Source organism: Drosophila mauritiana, chromosome 3R (genome assembly GCF_004382145.1).
Source record: "Drosophila mauritiana strain mau12 chromosome 3R, ASM438214v1, whole genome shotgun sequence".
Lineage (NCBI taxonomy): Eukaryota > Metazoa > Arthropoda > Insecta > Diptera > Drosophilidae > Drosophila > Drosophila mauritiana.
In genome coordinates, this window is record NC_046670.1 from 19,784,936 (window position 1) to 19,802,236 (window position 17,301).

Genomic DNA, 17,301 nt, shown 5'->3' on the forward strand with positions numbered 1-17,301 from the left:
CGCATCCTGCTCCATTTGTACCTCATCCTGCTCCTCCTGGATCTCCAATAGCAGGGGGATGTGGGGAAATGGAAACCCCGGGGGTGAGCCACTTCCGTGTGAACTAATTCCCTTGCACTTCTGCTTCCGCTTTTTTCTATGTTGCTCTATAAGTACAGCAGAGTCCATTATAATAGCATCATAAATATATTTTTAATAACTAAATTTCCCAATTTAATATTTATATTATGGAGTATTCCAAGGCGAACATAAAACTGACTTCATCAGCTTAAATTTCCAACATTTTTTTAAAACATGATCCACTTCGATTTTATTTTTAAAAGTGTATATTGCTTTATTTTGAACATATTTTTTGCTTAAAGTTTTAATAATATCAAATAAATACTCCAAAATAGGTCAAGGAATTTAAATGAAATACATAACACATATTGTGCTCTTTGATTTCAACCAGTGTTGTAAGTTGATGTGTACGTATAAAACTCTGTCTTAATTCCCCCCACCCCTTCCACGCTTCACGCGCTTTTCCTTAAGCACCACGCCCACAACCGCCCACTTTTTATTGTTATTGTTTGTAATTGAAATGGTGCAAACGTACAAGCGATAAAATGTAAAACCAAACGCAAGTCTCGACTCCGGATTTTCTCAGGGGATGTGGGGCAATGAATACAGTGTATCCACTGTTAGGGGGGCTGCTGGCGGTGGGGGCGTGGCACAGTCAGTCATCGCCATCCATCGATTGCTCCATTTAACAAATTTCGATTTCCGCATCAGATTTTCGCCCCATAGCGACTTCCTGTGCGAAGTTCTCCTTTGGTTTTTATCGCTCCTCCTATTTTTTCACCCACGGCGCTGCGAAGCGATGAGCAACTTGCGGCTTTATTGACGCTGCGAATATACATACATAATTTTTGCTACTGCCACTGTTTTCGCTCCATCGCCGCATTTTTTAATTATTGAAATTCCGTGTAATTTGAATACCTTGAGGCATTCGTGGCGTGTGGAGAGCCACCAGCATTCGATTGACTTTAACGATTGGAGGATAGCTGCATTAAGCGCCAATTGAATTTAAGACTTCCCGATGGGCTCAAATTGGCTATTATCTCGGATTTATCCCATTGCAGATTTATCTGGTTTGCAGATACTTCGGCACGGATTGTGTGTTAAATTCTGTAAACTGCTGCATATGGTGGAACTAACCTTAAACGGGGTGCCTAAATTATAGTCGTAGCAACATGACAAGGAACTTTTCAAAAATTTTACTCTCTGTCACTGCTGCTGGTGTTGTCAATACTCTACATAAGGGTATAACGAATGTGAAGTGTCGTATTTAGAGATGAAACATACCATATAAAGTTTAATACAAATAACTGGCTTAAGTGCCATGCACCTATTTCAACTGGAATATAAATGCCTAATTTTCTCTAAAGTGCTTCTTAAGATATAATGCTTAGAACGAACTAAATTGATTTAATATTATAATACAAATAAAACTAGCTAATTTAAGGGCATTCCTGAAGCCTGTTTGTCCTAAAGCCAAGCAATCCTGCCTGATTCATGGCAATTTCAAAACGAGATTGTGCTGAAGAGTGGTGCAATTCCCCCACAACAAGGACCTTGCTTATGCGCACATAATTACAGACAGCTGGCACCGAAAAGAAGCCACAATCCTCACAAAAACACAGATAAATAGTGCCTGTCCGGTGCCCCTGGCGTTGGGGATATGTGGACGAGGTTGGGGCAATCGCAGGGCCAACAGCTACAATCATTGTTATGCAAGGAGCACTGGGGAGCGAGCACGAAGACAATTGCAGGAGTAGCCCTGGTCCTGGCCGTGGTCCCACCAGAAATGGCCGGAAAGCGGAGTGTACGTAGAATGCTGAGTGCAGAATGCTGAAACTCACGCCGGTCCACAATTATACGCCCCGGGTGGGCAGTGGCAATCCTCAGACACGAATGCACGCAATCACCAGCTCATCCTGCCCGCCAAGTGGGTGTGCGTGTGTGTGTGGGGCCAAAGGAGCTGCAGGACCTTTTTTAAATCGTGGCCAACAGGCTTGTTTGCCGAGCGGCGAGAAGAGGCCCAAAGTTCCGTCTCGAGTGCAAACAGCAAGTCACGCATGTGAGTGCGGGTAGCATCTTCCCGAGAAACTCGAGAGCTTGGTGGTGGTTTTGCGAGGCTTCCGTGCATTCCAAGTCGGTGGTGGGTGACGTTTTAATTTGTCCTATGAAAATATTTGCACACGACTTGCAGCTACAGATGTAATTGAATTAAAATCTCGTCCGCCGAAAGTCGTGTGTGCCCCGTGGGCAAGAGATTTATTTTGAGGCACAGCGCATTGGCAGGCTGGCTGGCTTTCCACGACTGGTTTTCCACTGCCCCGCGGGCTAAACAGTTTCAATTTCAGTTGCCTTCGCCGCGGGCCAAAAAGTGAAAGTTTGGCCACTGCGTGTGGGATTAAAACGAATTTTCGACTAAGCGGCAAATCAACGGCAGCTACAAAAGCGCCCTGCGGCCCTTCAAACGTCACGTCACAGGCGGAAAATCATCAACAAATCCACACCCACTCATCACTCAAAACGCAGTTCCAGCGAAAGATAAACTCTCCAAGTGGCTAATACGCCTTCTGTGCCCCGCCCACTCCAAATAGTTTTCGAGATCTTAATTATTTGATTAAATGTTGAGCCGCCCCGTTGTTTGCGCTCTCTTCGCATGCATATCAAATTAAAATATTAAAATGTATTCAATGCCGAAAAGCCGACTTAATTCAATTTCGAAAATATGCCGTCCACCTGATAACGGGAGGAAAACAGCGGGAAAAATGTGAATCTCTATTGGGTTTCAACTATGCGATGTGTGGATACTCTTACAGGATGTGAGAAACAGCAAAGATACTGCTAGCTCAAAAACATTGATTTTGAGAAGTTAAGAGCTTCTTAGAAGAAAATAAATATATGTCTTAGAAAAATGAGATCATATTGTTTAATAAGCTATATATGTGAACTAATTTTCCCCTATTTAAGTGTATTTCTTGACTGCTTTACAGCAACCTTTTACAAAATGAACACCCCCTTTTCAGGAGCACAAAAAAAGTGAGTGTCTGTGATTTGCATAAAATTGATAAACAATAGCTGACAACGGCGTCTCGTTTCATTGTTTTCGATGAGTCCCGCCAGACTGATAATATGCCGGCGATTTGCAAGGGATTAACTCATTCAAGTCGCAGCAACGAGAGCAAATTGAATGGGGGCACCAGGACTGTGGACTGTGAGTCCTGGACTCTGCGGAGAACTCTGTACTCCATGATCCTGGAGGTTTGTTTGTCTGCCAGGTCTGGCCAAGTTGGACTGCCAGATAATGTGAATGTGGTCGAAGGAGAAGCAGCCAATGCCGCAAGGTAATACGAGTGCCTCATCAGAAATGTACGGGCATAACTTTAATTCCGACCTGATGGTTGATTTCTGAAAACTTAATTGCAAAAGGTTGGAGCAACTCGCATTACAAATTCCCTTGCAGACAATCCAGTTTGCTCCAGGAGCGAACTCCCAACCACCTGCAATGGCATAGCTCGGGCTTGGACCTGGGCTTAAATCGGATTTAGTACTTTGTTGGCTAACCAGAATTCGTAATGCACCGGAGTCGTCGTCCCACACACATTACCTTGAATAATTTCATACGTAGTTTAGTTCGGTGCAGGGCAGTCGCCATAAATATGCAATAACGTGACGCAAATGAATCCACGCCAAGGTAAATTCATGACTGTACTTTTGCGGCACCTCCTACGTAATATGTTTACACGCATGCCAAATTCGGCAATTAATAATTCACAAAGCTTATGAAACGTTAACATGTGGGGCTCAAGACTGAGTTACTTAGGCTAAAACAGTGGCAGGATTCACCAAAGGAAGGGTATTGAAGGGTATTGAAACACTATGAACTTATAGTTTCGAACGTATTAGAGTGATATTTGCACAGATTGAGTATTCAGCTTGCATATTCCTGAATTCAAGACGCATAAACGTCTCAAACGACTGTTCGCTTTTGCAAAGTTGTGCAGATTTATCGGCAGTCTTAAAAAAAAGCACAGATACTATTACAGCAGCCCGTAAAATACCCGTGCTCAGTTATGAACCGAAAGTAAAGCGAAAACTATACGAAAACCGGAGGACTGTGGTTCCTGCCGCTGGCAGCCCCCCCGAAACCGCAGTCCAGTTACTGGGACTTGAACCCAAAACCAGGACCATGACCAGGACGCAGCGGTACGGAGGTCTGGAGGTGCATAAATGGCGAAGAAGGAGCAGCGCTCCACGTTCACTTTGCCATCAATCCGAAATGGTGACAATTGGCAGACAAGGCGAGCGGAATCGAAATGGGAATGAACATGTGGCAGAGCGACTGACAACAGAAATGGATGAAAAATACCAGTATATTCAAATGATTTGCAGTCGAGCGGTTGGGCGGTGGAGATTGGGGATTCCACAAGTCGTAGTTCATGTCCGCTTCCACCTTTCGTGGGCTGTGGGAGGGAAATAATTTCCGAGAGATTTACATAAATACACAAGTTAAATGCACATTTAGCATTTTGAATTTGTAATATTTTTGCAGTTTACTTCTCGAGTGTACACGGCACACCACTCCACCTATATCTCTACCGTTATACGGTATGCATATATATATATATATATCGCTTAGCCCCAACGAGTGAGTATTTTCTTTTTGTGTTAGCTTAACGGCTCGTCTCATGGCATTGTCGGACACGTTGTGGAGGCGTGCAAAAGGTTTGCCGGATTGACGGAGCTCCAGCTCCAGCTCCAGTCTGGTAGTGGGCCAGATGACCTGGCCAGCACCATCGCCGTCTGTGCGGCAAATATATGCCACATAAATTGTGCAATTGTTGTACGAGTATGGTAGTTGGTAGTTGGTACTCTGCCTTTGGCCCAATCCCGCTTCACGGCAAATATGCTGTGCCACTGCTGTTTGCCTAATGAAAATCGTTGTGATTGTTGTCACAGCAGCAGTAGTAGTTCCTCCTAGCACCCAGATCCCACTACCTATCACCCAGTGCCCTGAGTAGTGGCACCACACCGAGCCCTACTGATTTGGCTGTACGACATGGCGTATGAATTTTAATATTAAGACCGGGACTGGGCATGTGGCTAAGCCAGAGTGGCTGGCTCATAGGTAGATGGCTTTGCATTCTTATGCTCGCTCGTCTATTCATGTGCCAGCAGCGAGTTTATAAAAATATTTCCATTTTGCTTGCACTGAAATGAAAATGTCATACTTTGTAGGCATAGTCTACAAGTTGACAACAGAAGTTATTTGTGCTTCGTCTTATAAATTAAAACATAAACATTAAAAATATAAATATAAATCTAATATCCTGCTATAACACCTACAATTTTCAAGTATTTCTGGATTAACATAGTTTTGAATTTCAAACAAATGTACTTATTCCTTCAAGTGCCTGGAGACCCTTTGCTGTGACCAAGCGAAACCAAACCGAACTGAAAGTGGGCTGGAAACACCCTGACTGGCTGTTCTTTATTATGCGCCGGTTGGAGGAATCCTTCTTATATTTATTTTTTGCCGCTCGGGCCGCTTTGTGCTGTTGTCCTGTCTGAACTGTTTTTGTATTGTCATCAGCAACAAAACTATTTGTCTATTCACTGCCCTTCCTTTACGTGCCTCGCAGTGCTGCGTCCGCTGCTTTATTATTATTATTATTTTTTTTATTATTATTATTTGAGAAGCTCTATCCGGCAGTGGGATTCTGTTTGTGGTGCCAGGGGATCTGGAGAACTGGGCTTAGCCTTCACCTTTTTGCGCTGAGTGACCAAGTTATTAATATTTATTCTCTCGCTCACTGGAGGTCACTCGAATGATTTGCTAAAAATGTTATTGAAAATTTAATTGCGTCGAGCATTGTCTGGCAGTCTTAGTTGGATTGGTTAAGAACTTAGGCTAGTTTTAAACTGGGCCAAGACATATCCAATGGCCATTTGCCTTGACGCGCCGCTGCCTGGCCATCAATCAATTGGATTTCTACCCAAACTGAACCGAAAACTGAGTGCTCTGTTAATGTGCCGAAACGGAGCTCCAAAATCGGAGGCATATTTCATGTGTTTATCAATGGTGCCCTCTGTTTTGGTCATCCGTCTAATGAGAGATGCTCCGTTCGACTGGAGGCCAGGATTTATGTGTGGCTCCTTTGGCCTGGGACCTTGCTCATGTCCTGTTTGGGAAAATATTATTGCCGTAATTAGTTGGGCCGCAAAAGGGACCTAGTATATAACTAAATTACACAGTATGGCTTGCGTCGATAGAACCGATCGAGCAGCATTTCACAAACTACATTTCTTTCCATTTACCTGTGCGTTGGCATTGGGAAATCGACATGCTGTGCCTGCAGGTTTCGGTTATCCTTTCTGCAGTTTGCGTGTATGTGTTTTATTCTTTCCCATTAGACATCGGTTAGCTCCTGCTCCAGCTGTAGCTTCCACCCACATTTTGGGCAATTATTTCAATTGTTCTGCTCCAACTGACTTGACTTGACCACTCCCAGCCCAATGGGCTGTGGCGAGATGCCTCGCCTCTGGAGGCAACTATTCTGGATTTGGAATCGGGGGGATTGTGTGTGTGTGTGTGTTTCTCGGTGTGCGGTTTGGCCTATTGTCCATTGTCATTTCAATTTGGGTTTGCACAAAACTGCAAACTGCATCGATTCCGATTTGGATATACAATACTTTAGGTTTAGCTGGCAAGTGGCTACCCATTCTGGGCAAACACCCCGCAAATTACTTTGCAATTTGTTCTCAAGCTTTATTAAATTTGCCTCCGATATGCACATGTGCAAATTGACATTGAAGGCACACACAGCTCTGTAATCATAACAATTTTTGATATTTTGCCAGAGTCAAGCGATTATCCAGCATGACCGAACCCTCCCACCCACTTGATTCCTGAACCATTGACTGTGCTTTCCTTATGCCAATTACTAATCCAAAACTATAACCACACACTCACATCCTTCTTCCTTTTGGCCTTTGATGCAATTGGCAACTTGAAAATTGGATTTGCCTAACTCGAAATGCAACAACGGCAATCAAATCGACGATGTTTGGCTGAATGTATTTTAGCCAAAAGTTTCCCAGCAATTATAACTTTGAATCGATGCGAGGCCAGAGGGAAACTGAGTTGGGATAAGGAGCGAGTTTCCCCCGCCAGGCATTGTATGAACTTACATAATTAGCCAGCTGTTGATGGCTGGGACATCCTGTGAAATAGCGAAAGATTAAATCATTCCGACAAAACCAATGCTAGATGGCTGTGTATATTGGTGGGTAAATGATTTTTGGCCCCGCCAGCTGGCATCCAACGGCCCGGAAACCAATAGCAAAATACCAACAACAGAACAGCGTCGTTAACTTTTAATTAATATGCAAATTTCGTTAATGTGTACACATTACAAAGGCACCACAATCCAGCCATCCCATCCTTCCACCAAAGGATCTCACAGCCTTTCTGGTCCGAGTTTCAACGGTCTGAATGGATTTGGCCAAATTTGCATGCGATATGTGGAGGCGACCTCAATTTGTTCCCCTGAAACCAACAATCAACAAACAGCCTGAATAACTGGCGAATGCGATTCATTCGCGCCGCGCGAATCATTGGGAATTTAATAAGTAGTTTGACCGTGTCATTAGCATGGAGACCGTCATTAGTGTAAAGTATATCAATTAGTCTGCGGAACACACAAGTAAAACTACCTCGGTTTTATGTGGTTGGGTTTATATATCAGTATTAGCAGGTATTTTATCATGAATTTTGAGAACTTACAACAACTAAACTAGCAACTAATATAGAAATATTGATCATATATAATGCTATTCCTTTATTGATCGTATAAATATATAATCTTAATCAAATACTTACCTTTGTGGAGCGTGGAAGTGCTCATAATTTTGAGCGTTATTTCTGCGAAATTAATTTTATGTTATCTTAAAGCGCGTTTCCGCTGCAGTCGAGTAAAATGAGGGGCGCCTTGACCACAAAATTACGTGCTGTGCGCTATCATTGCTGCAAAGCTGGGGCAAGAACAGGAGGCAAGGACTCCACGAACACCTGGACTACCGGACAGCGGGACATCGGGACATCAGGACAGCAGTGCAGATACGGACACGGCGAACACATGCGAATACATATTTCCAATTAAGGTCGCTCGTGCGCCATACGGTAAATTAAATTGCGCGATAGCCGCGCATGCAAACGATGCGTACTTAAGTGCCGCTCGCCAACGCCAAGCCAAGCGGTTCAAATTGAAAATAAAAATGGAAATAAAAGCAATTGCGATTCATAAAATAATAAATATAAAATTGATTTACGGTCCGAGCATTCAGCAAAGTAAAGCGAGCGAAATTCGCAGAGAAAGCGAAAATGCGCCGTGCATTTCCTTGTCGCCAACAAGTGAGAGTGAGCCCCATCAGGATGCGTCAGGATATGCGTCGGGATATGCGTTGGCTGCAACAAAGGCGCCAGAAAGGAGAGATGGCACCGAAAAAAAGTCGATGTCAAACGCAGTCGTATGCCGCAATAAATTTGCAACGAAATGATTTTTATTTTAACGCAATTGTGCGCTGCTTGACAGACAAGAATAAGTCGGCGCAGGATATTCTAGGCTCAAGGATACCCACTACCTTTAAGAGCAGTATTTAAGGTTCAACAATGGAGTGTGACAACAAAACCTTACTATCTGCGAAGCAAGCTTTAACTGGCATTTACTTTAAATATTTATGAAATAACCTGGGTGCTTTAATATCCTTTTGACCATGCCAATACGCCCCTTTCTTTTTAAGAGTGTAGAGTAAAAATATGAGGCCAGGACACCTTGCCCCGCCCATCAGTCCGCTACAGAGATTGCAAAATATTTGTCATAATACATTTAAGTCCAGTCCGAGCGGAGATTATTTCCCTGTTCCGGTTTCTGTTCTGATTGACACATGTCAGTGGTATGGAATCGAATGGACTGGAGTCGGGCAGTTGGCGTTCGGTGGAGCTGGCTCCATTTGTCGAGGGACACGGACACACTTTTACGGAGACCCTCACCAAGCCAATCCTGTTGTATCGATGGGCATGGTAAATTTTTTATTCAAAAGGTAGCTGCTGGAGCATCAAATAAATAATTGTTTGGCATGTGGGCCGCCATCGAAATGCTGGGCTGCAAAAGTTGGCATGGCAGAGGTCCTTGTGCCGCGCATGCTTTCGCTGCATTATCACACATCCTGTCTAGCCTGAACGGATTGGTAGGCAGGGGAGGAACGGGGAGTGGGCGTGGCAGAGGTCCTGTCCGGCCAACAAATGATAAATGATTGCCATAAATAAATGCGTTACTGCCAAGGCCGCCTTTTAATCGCTTGCCACATTTTATATTTCTTTAACATTAATCATTCGCTGTGATTTTCGCTTTCCCTTTTACCTGGCTGATTTTCATATTTTCATTTCTTTTATTCGGCAACATCACTTCCCATTTGTTGGGTTTTAATTTATTAAAAAAGTTGTGCAACCCCAAGACGTTTAGGTATTGATAAACTTTTGCGGGATCCGTGGCATTAATTATGCATTGGGAAATCGGACAGGAACCCATATTAAATATAATGCATTTGGCCTTTTGTTAAATTAATGCGCTTTCCATATTAATATTTGATGCAATTTTGCCTTGATTACGACCTGCATGTATTTATTGTGGTTAATTTTGATTTAAATGTGCAGGGTGATTGGGGTGGTGGGTGGTGTTTTCCATTCAGGGGTAGTTTAATGTCCTTCGAAGGGGAAATCAAATTGCTGGCTACATGTTGCTAGGCGATTTCGTCCTTTTTTCGGAGTAAATGTTGATATGACGGCGAATATTTTCGTTTCAAGAATCCCGCCAAGGCATCTTTTTCAATATTTTTAAACAACTACGCAAGATAATTACATTTTATGGCTTGCCGTGTGCGAGGTAATTACAATTACTGTTTTAATTAAAAGTATATTTATTTTTTTTCAATACTTTCGAATGCGGGGAAATTGGTCTGACCGTAATCAGAATTTAAATTGGCGTAAGCTACAATCTGCAAATAATTTACGAGAATACCTAGTCGGGCCATTGTTGTTTCATTAATATTAATACAACATTTTACAGGCCATTGACTACTTATTTAATTGTAATTTGTGCAATTCCGTATTCAACGAACTGCCATGCAGATGCGGCTTAATAAATGCAATATTTAATCGCTGTGTGGAAATTAACAGTTTGAGGCTCCTCGACAAATTTCAATTTAGCGGGCAGCATATGAAACATAAATAAATTATCGTATCCACGTCACTTGCCTATTTCATTAAGTTGTATTTTAAGTGCATGCAAACAATTACGAGCTTATGAGATAATTAACTGCAAAAACAAAGTCATTTGCATAAGTAAGTCAATAAAGCGTGGAGTAATTATAAATTATAACGGATTTCGCTTTGTTTATCTTATGTAATCAGCTTTACGTGCTTAAATAATTAACATTGAATATGCTTTAATTAATTGCATAAACAGAAAAGAAAACATTTGATGGTTAACGAAGTCGAGTGAGCATTTAAGCCATATTTAAAGTATTATCTACATTGATCAAAATCGATTTAATTCTTGAACTAGGTTATTAGGTCTTTTATTCCTTCAATTCTTTTGTTTGTGTTCGGAAACCTAATAATCCCTTAAACACCATCGAGAGTTCGTTAACAGGAGCGATATGGCTGCTCATCCATATGAATCTCATGAGCGAACTGTCCTGGACTGGCAGGGTGTCCCGCTGCCTCGGGAACTGCCCCAATCCCAATCCCAAACCCACTCCCATTCCCACCTCCGATGGCATCCCATCCGATCCGATGGCACAGACTGTATTAATGCGCTTCATATGTCAGCAGGGGCCATTCATCATCATTATGCTGATGCCAACTGAATGGCTGGCTGGCTGGCTGCTTGGATGCTCGTTTGTGCCAAACTGGAAAACAAACATAGCCGTGCTTTATGAGTGGAGCTCATCAGAGCAGCCAGAGAAAGGACTTGAATGGCAAAGAAAAAGTTTAAATAACTTTTACCCGCTCTCATGTCACAGCATTTAAAATGTACAATCGTCTGGCTGGAGAATGTGTATGTAAATTCCTGAGGGGGGAGCAGAAAGTCTGGTCTCGACCAAAAAGAAAAAAAAAATGGCAAAAAATAAAGCCAACTTACTGGCTGTTGTTATGTGAATGCTCTTGTTGTTGGCCAAAACGTTGTTATCAAAACGTTCTCGCTTAAACTTTATTAGTTTGACATGTGTGCTTTTTAGGATTTTAGGCACGTTTGATGAAACGTAATCAAACAAGCCGCAGAACATTTTATCCTCTGTGGATTTCAGTACCAACTAATGGCGCAGTTTAGGGGTATATCATATATATATTTTGATTTTTAGTAGATGTGCATGCTTTAAACGGATTCAATTTGAGTGATATAAGCGTGCCACTTAAGTGTGCAACACATTTTTCCACATTGGGTATTCGATAGTCGGGCAATCAGCTTCACTTGATGCGACCAGCCAGACGGTCGCATTTTTTGGGTAAATTTAAAAATGAAAAAGCAATGTGAGGCCCCTTAAGAGCACTTGTGTGCTAATACTTGCCGTAACTCACGGTACAAGTTGTAAGTAAATGTAGCTTTACGAGAGCGCAGACTGATGCAAAACTTTGCTCGGCGACATGTGAATCCTTTGTGTCCTCGAAAACTGAAACTCCGGCTCCGCCAAACGATGGCAGGGCAATAGTTAGGGCTCAGCCAGCCACTTGGCAGTGTGTCGTTCTTGCTCGCTGAACATTTTAATCGGCAGGAAATGATGTGAAAAACTTTTTAATCCCTTTAAATGGCAACTTTTCAATGCGCGTAGAAGTGCAGAACGTTAAAGCGATGCCGAGCTGGGAAAGCTGGCAAAGCTGGGAAAGCCGGAAAAGGGCTTAAAGCCAGCAAAAGTCGTGAAACTTAATTATCCAGCCAACCAGCCAGCCAGCCATTCAGGTGTGAGGGCGGCAGTTAATTTAAATGCGATTTAAAGGTGTATTTATTGTCGGCATTTGACTTTCGCCAAGCAGATTTAGTGCTTTGCGTATCTTAGATGATAAATAAAATTTGCAGCTGCCTAAATCTTCAAAGGGAACTCCGTCATATCCCCTGCAGGATATATGCATATGTACTATATGTATGTGTGTGGCTATTCCGACCGATAAGCACCTGCAAATTCATAATTCAGATAAGTGTCGCTGGCCAAAATTCAACCTGTGCATCCGGAGCATTAGAGTAAATTCATGCAAATTATGTTAAAGTGGTGCAGCTGGAAGGCAAATCTGTGGAAGGATATGGGGCGCGCAGGCTCGCTCACCTGGTCGTCCTGCAAATTGTGTGATTCCATGCTCGAGCACAAATGTGTGTAAAATAATATTTTTGCACATTCTACGCCTTAAAACCATAAAATTGCATAATTTATAAATTTGAATATCTCACACATAAAAGCAGGCCCACAAAAGGGTACAAAAGTGGTATGAATTCGTAAGGTTGTCAGGCTTTTCGGGATGTTAGGAAAGGAGGAAAAGCGGGTTAAGGGGCCGGAAAACTGGTCAAATAGGCAGAGTCAAACGTTATTGCTTCGACCGAGCATTTGAAATGAAACACACACACTTTGGCCAGTGGAAAATCGAGTAGAGACAGCAGCATTTTTGTTTCAGGTCAGTCAGCAGAATTTGTGGTCGAGCACATGAGCATTGTAATTTGGCTACGAAATTTAAAATGTTATAAATGCCCTTTTTGCGTTTTTGGCCAGCACCATAACAAGGCTGGTCAATATTTATTTGAAATGGAGAATTTCCTCGGCTCTGACTTTCAACAAAATCCCATTGACAGTTGATGCTGATTTCATGATTACAGGCCACACTGAGATCCAAAATAATAATTTCTGATTTATGGCTAACCAGCAGCAGTGCAGCAGCTCTTGCCAATTTAATTGATTTCTGGCCAGCAACCAGAATTTGTGGCATTTCTTTCTAATAATTTCCAAGTCCTTGCGGTTGCCGCTGCACTTTTGCAAGGGGGCGGGGGCGTGGCACTATCAACTTGGCAAACCCCTGAACTTCCATGTTTATTTTTATCGCACTTCCTTGACGCGTCGAGTTTCAAAGTTTTGCGAACAGACAACTGCGAAGGTTTTGCCTTCGGTTCAGTTGGTAGTAGTAGCACACACGTGTAGTAAGCACACATGAGTTTGATTTTTGTAAAGTGCTGTGTGAAAGTTGGCAGGCGGTATGGCATAGTACGATACTAGGTAACCTCGACATGTTTATGAGCGGCTAAACCATGGAGTTCATGGACTCGGGCAGCTAGTAAATTGTTAAAAGTTTCGGTCCTCTTCGCGTCCATAAATGATAGTCAGTATGTATATTTAGCCATTCAAGGCAATTAACAGTCGTTTTTTAATGCAGGACCAAAGATAAGCTCGAATATGAAACTAGGAATTTTTATATAATTTTCTATGAACTACTTTCGTATCCGAGACCCGCAATTAACAACACCTAATGGATGTAAACACTAATTTAACATTACATTTACATTTAATAATGTTGACACACATTGCGAAGGGGAGTGAATTATACAAATATCTCGAATGCCTGTGCTCCCTAATTGTCCTACGGTCATCAACTTGTGGCCGACTGCCAATGTCCAGATAAAGTGTATGTGGCAAACTATTGTCTCGCCGCTCCAGGACCTCAGCTCCTCTCCACTCCTCTGCACTCCACTCAACTCAACACGCCTCGACCCTCGAGTGCGTGCTACCGCAAGTATTTAAAATTGTTTTGGTAAGTGCCGGGTTACACCCATTCCGAGCCCATCTGTACACCCACCGCCACCCAATCGGCCACCCACCCACTCATCGGATGGCTGGCAGCGTTTGGCAGCAGGTGATAAAAGTTCAAAGTCATGTAAGCCACGTGGTCGTCGGGCTCGGTTTTGGTTTGGAGGGTCGTGGAGGTGCTGAATCTGCTTTATATTTGAATTTTCCCATCGCTCGCACGCAACTCGAGTGTCGGAGCAACAAAATGGATTTCGTCCTGTAGTCTCGCTTCATTTTTCAACTCGTTCAACTTGGCGGCTTGTGAAGTTGAAACGTTTCAAGACCAGAGCAAACAGACTGCGCTTTTCTGAGCCAGGACCCCATCGTCCCTCCCTGCAGGACTAAGTCAATTGTAGGTATCCGCGCTTTTGTTCAAATCATTGAGAGAAAGCTGATTAAAAGCTTTGACATGTCAGGTGACATTATGCCATTCATGCATACTTATTTTTACATACTCATAGTAATCAGTAAAGTAAGCACAACCGAATCAGATAGATTTATAAATTTTAATAAATAATAACAACGGAATGGCATTTGTCGCAGTGTACCTTTGTCAGTGAACTAAAAGCGTTTAGTCCCAAAGGAAATCACCAGAGGGGCAAGTATCTAGGATGAGGTTTTCCAAGTTCCCAGGTCGACAGCATTTTCCAGGTGCACTTGCACACGATACACATCTTGGATAAGAGCTCCGGATTTTTTCGCAACGGTATGGGATGCATCCACTGTCGCCTCATATCTGTGAATTCCTTTCGCTGGATAATGTTGTCGTTATTCCGATCGAAGATGCAGAAAATCACATCCGTGAGATGCTGCGAAAGTTTTACGCCGGACACTACATACGCAATGTGCCGCATAGTTTTCGGTGAGATATCCGCCCCGGTGAAATAGTAAAATGCGAGGGCGTTATCCATTATACTCACATCCTGGACAAACCGAAAGAAGGCCAGGAACTCCTCCAGAGTAATTCCACGGTCCATCTTGCCAAACTTGTTCTTGACCCGCTTGAGGATTTCACGACGTTCGCTTCGTGACTTCCTGAGTCCCAGGACCACCTTGGCGAAGTCCAATTCAGAGATCACGGAACTGAATATAACAATATGTCATGATTTATGATATATTATCTGAAAATGTTCACTTACCTTGACTCCTTCAAGAGATTCTGAAACTGCTCCGTATGTATCTCAATGTGCAGGGCGTGTAGAAATTCCAGGAATTCCTCAATGCTCAGGGTCTTATTGAGTCGATGTCCAAAGAAGTGACTCTTCAAGTGGGAATTCATCATGGAGACTTCACCCTGCGTCATTGCCATGAAGACTGTGTCCAGTTCATCGATGGTCACGTCGCCATCACCATTCAAATCGAACAGCTTGAAGCCAATCCGAACATTTCGCTCCGGAATGGAGAGCAGGATGGTCAGGAGCACATAGTCACTGTAGGTCAGCAAACCCCGATCCTCGATCTTTAGAAAGATGCTATCATCTTTAACTTCCGGTATCCATTTTTTAGCCGCCTGCTCATCCAGAATATGGAATTTGTCCAGGCCCAAGTTTTCTGGTTGCGTTAATCCGGGTTGAATGGATCTTAGGAAGTCGTTGGGAGTCATATATAGTTCCCATTTACCAGACTTATTCTTCATTTTAATGGTGGCAAAGTAGCGGAAAATCTTGGTGGGATGGGCGTGCAGTCTCAGTCGATTTTCATACTGCATGATGGTATAATCACGAAAGGAATCCCGATGAGGACTTAAACGCTTGCGCCTATTTGTTTTTTGATCCTCCTCAAAAGTAGAGGCGGCATGGAGTGCAGAAGACCATGGCCAATTTTCACCATTGTGGTCACTCAAGAAGTGCGAGAAAATTCCGGAAGCCGAACGGGACCATGAGAAAATCAATGGCCAGAAGCGCGTCATATTAGGCTATTTCAAACTATCATAAACATGGAAGAGTCACGAATGATGGAACTGCGAATTTGGCTAGTGGAAAACGATTTATGTTTGCTCAGAATTTGGGTCAATTTTCTTTTTATATTTTCCTATTTCCCTTTTATTTATATTTTTTGGTTTTTTTTTTCAGCCAAACTTGAACTGATTGATGTTGCCAGGCCTCGGCCTCTTGCTGATTTTTCCAGCCCTCCCCCCGGACCACCCACACTCACACACACACATACACACTCTCTCTCGATGGAAAAGCATTAAAAGTAATCAGGAGCGCAAATGTTTGCACTACGGAAATTCTGGTGAGATGGTGTTGGTGGCTGGGTGCTTGGACTTTATAAGGCCCCAGGGAAATTTGCGAACAATAAACGGGGCGGTGCGATGCTGTGCGGGGGGTGTGGCAAAAAAGTTTGCTTCGATTTGTGGATTTCCTCTAATTTCTGCACTGGATTTCTATGCATTTATGGGCGGTCATCTGGCAATTTCGCCTGCCATTGTACTGAGGTGCTCGGCATATCTGAAAAAGTTGCCCCCAACTTCTTATTCTCGGCCGGCGTGCGACTGTGAAGGACCCTCGTTGGTAAGTTTCGCTTTCAAGGACTCTCGTTGGCTCGCAAAACTTTCGATGGGTCTTCAAGTCCTGCATTCGGCTAATAAAATGGGGCTAAGACGTGTGAGATATGTATATTGCTGAATAAAAGGCGAGTTATACAAAAAAAATGTCCAATGAATCATGGAAAAAAATTTGTATACAAATTTATAAGAAGCCTGTTCGGAAAAAGCAAAAGCAACTTATTTATGAATTTTGATTAGGCTTTTATGTGTCTATGAATATTGCATTGAAAAATGCACACGGTATTTACAACTTATTTTAAATTGTATCTTTTGTTGAGGGCATCACAATTTTGTCCACCATTTAATGTGCAATTTCTATAAAACTATATTGAAGTGCAAACATTTATTTAGGCTTTAACTACTCCTAAAATTCCTTTGTTTTAAATTATTTTCACTGCCTTTAAAATAATTTGTATAAAACAAATTTGTATGGCACTAATAAATATTTTCGCAGGCAAACGTATGAGATGACAAAGTTGAAAAAGTGTTTGTTTAAATTGTAGCCTTCAAACAACAATATTCTCAAATTAATTTTAATCCCGAAAATGTTCTCCTTCCGTTAGAGTTTCGATAACATTATTTCAGAACTGAAAAGACAATATGCAGCTATTTTCTAACAATATCGTTTCACAAGCCTGATTGTTGTAAATGCTGATTGACAAACGGATTGATTTCGATGCCACGTCCCGCATGTTAATTTGCCCATGCTGTTCGACACTTGATTAAAGCCTGTCACTTGCCTTGGAAAAGTCCGTGCTGCTCCACTTTGCTCACGTATCCCGATGGAAATTCCCAGCTGACGGGATCTGGGTGTTGGC

The 17,301-nt window shown here is 42.6% G+C and overlaps 1 protein-coding gene across 1 annotated transcript; it reads right to left on the minus strand.

The window, feature by feature from the left end:
* Positions 1-14,461: 14,461 nt before the first annotated feature.
* On the minus strand, positions 14,462-15,995 carry LOC117143668 (calcium uptake protein 1 homolog, mitochondrial). The gene is made up of 2 exons (XM_033308449.1): positions 15,075-15,995; positions 14,462-15,018 (listed from the first exon to the last, which is right to left on the minus strand). Exons 1-2 carry the CDS (start codon positions 15,842-15,844, stop codon positions 14,523-14,525), a joined length of 1,266 nt encoding a protein of 421 aa, XP_033164340.1. The 5' UTR covers positions 15,845-15,995; the 3' UTR covers positions 14,462-14,522.
* Between the last annotated feature and the right edge of the window lie 1,306 nt (positions 15,996-17,301).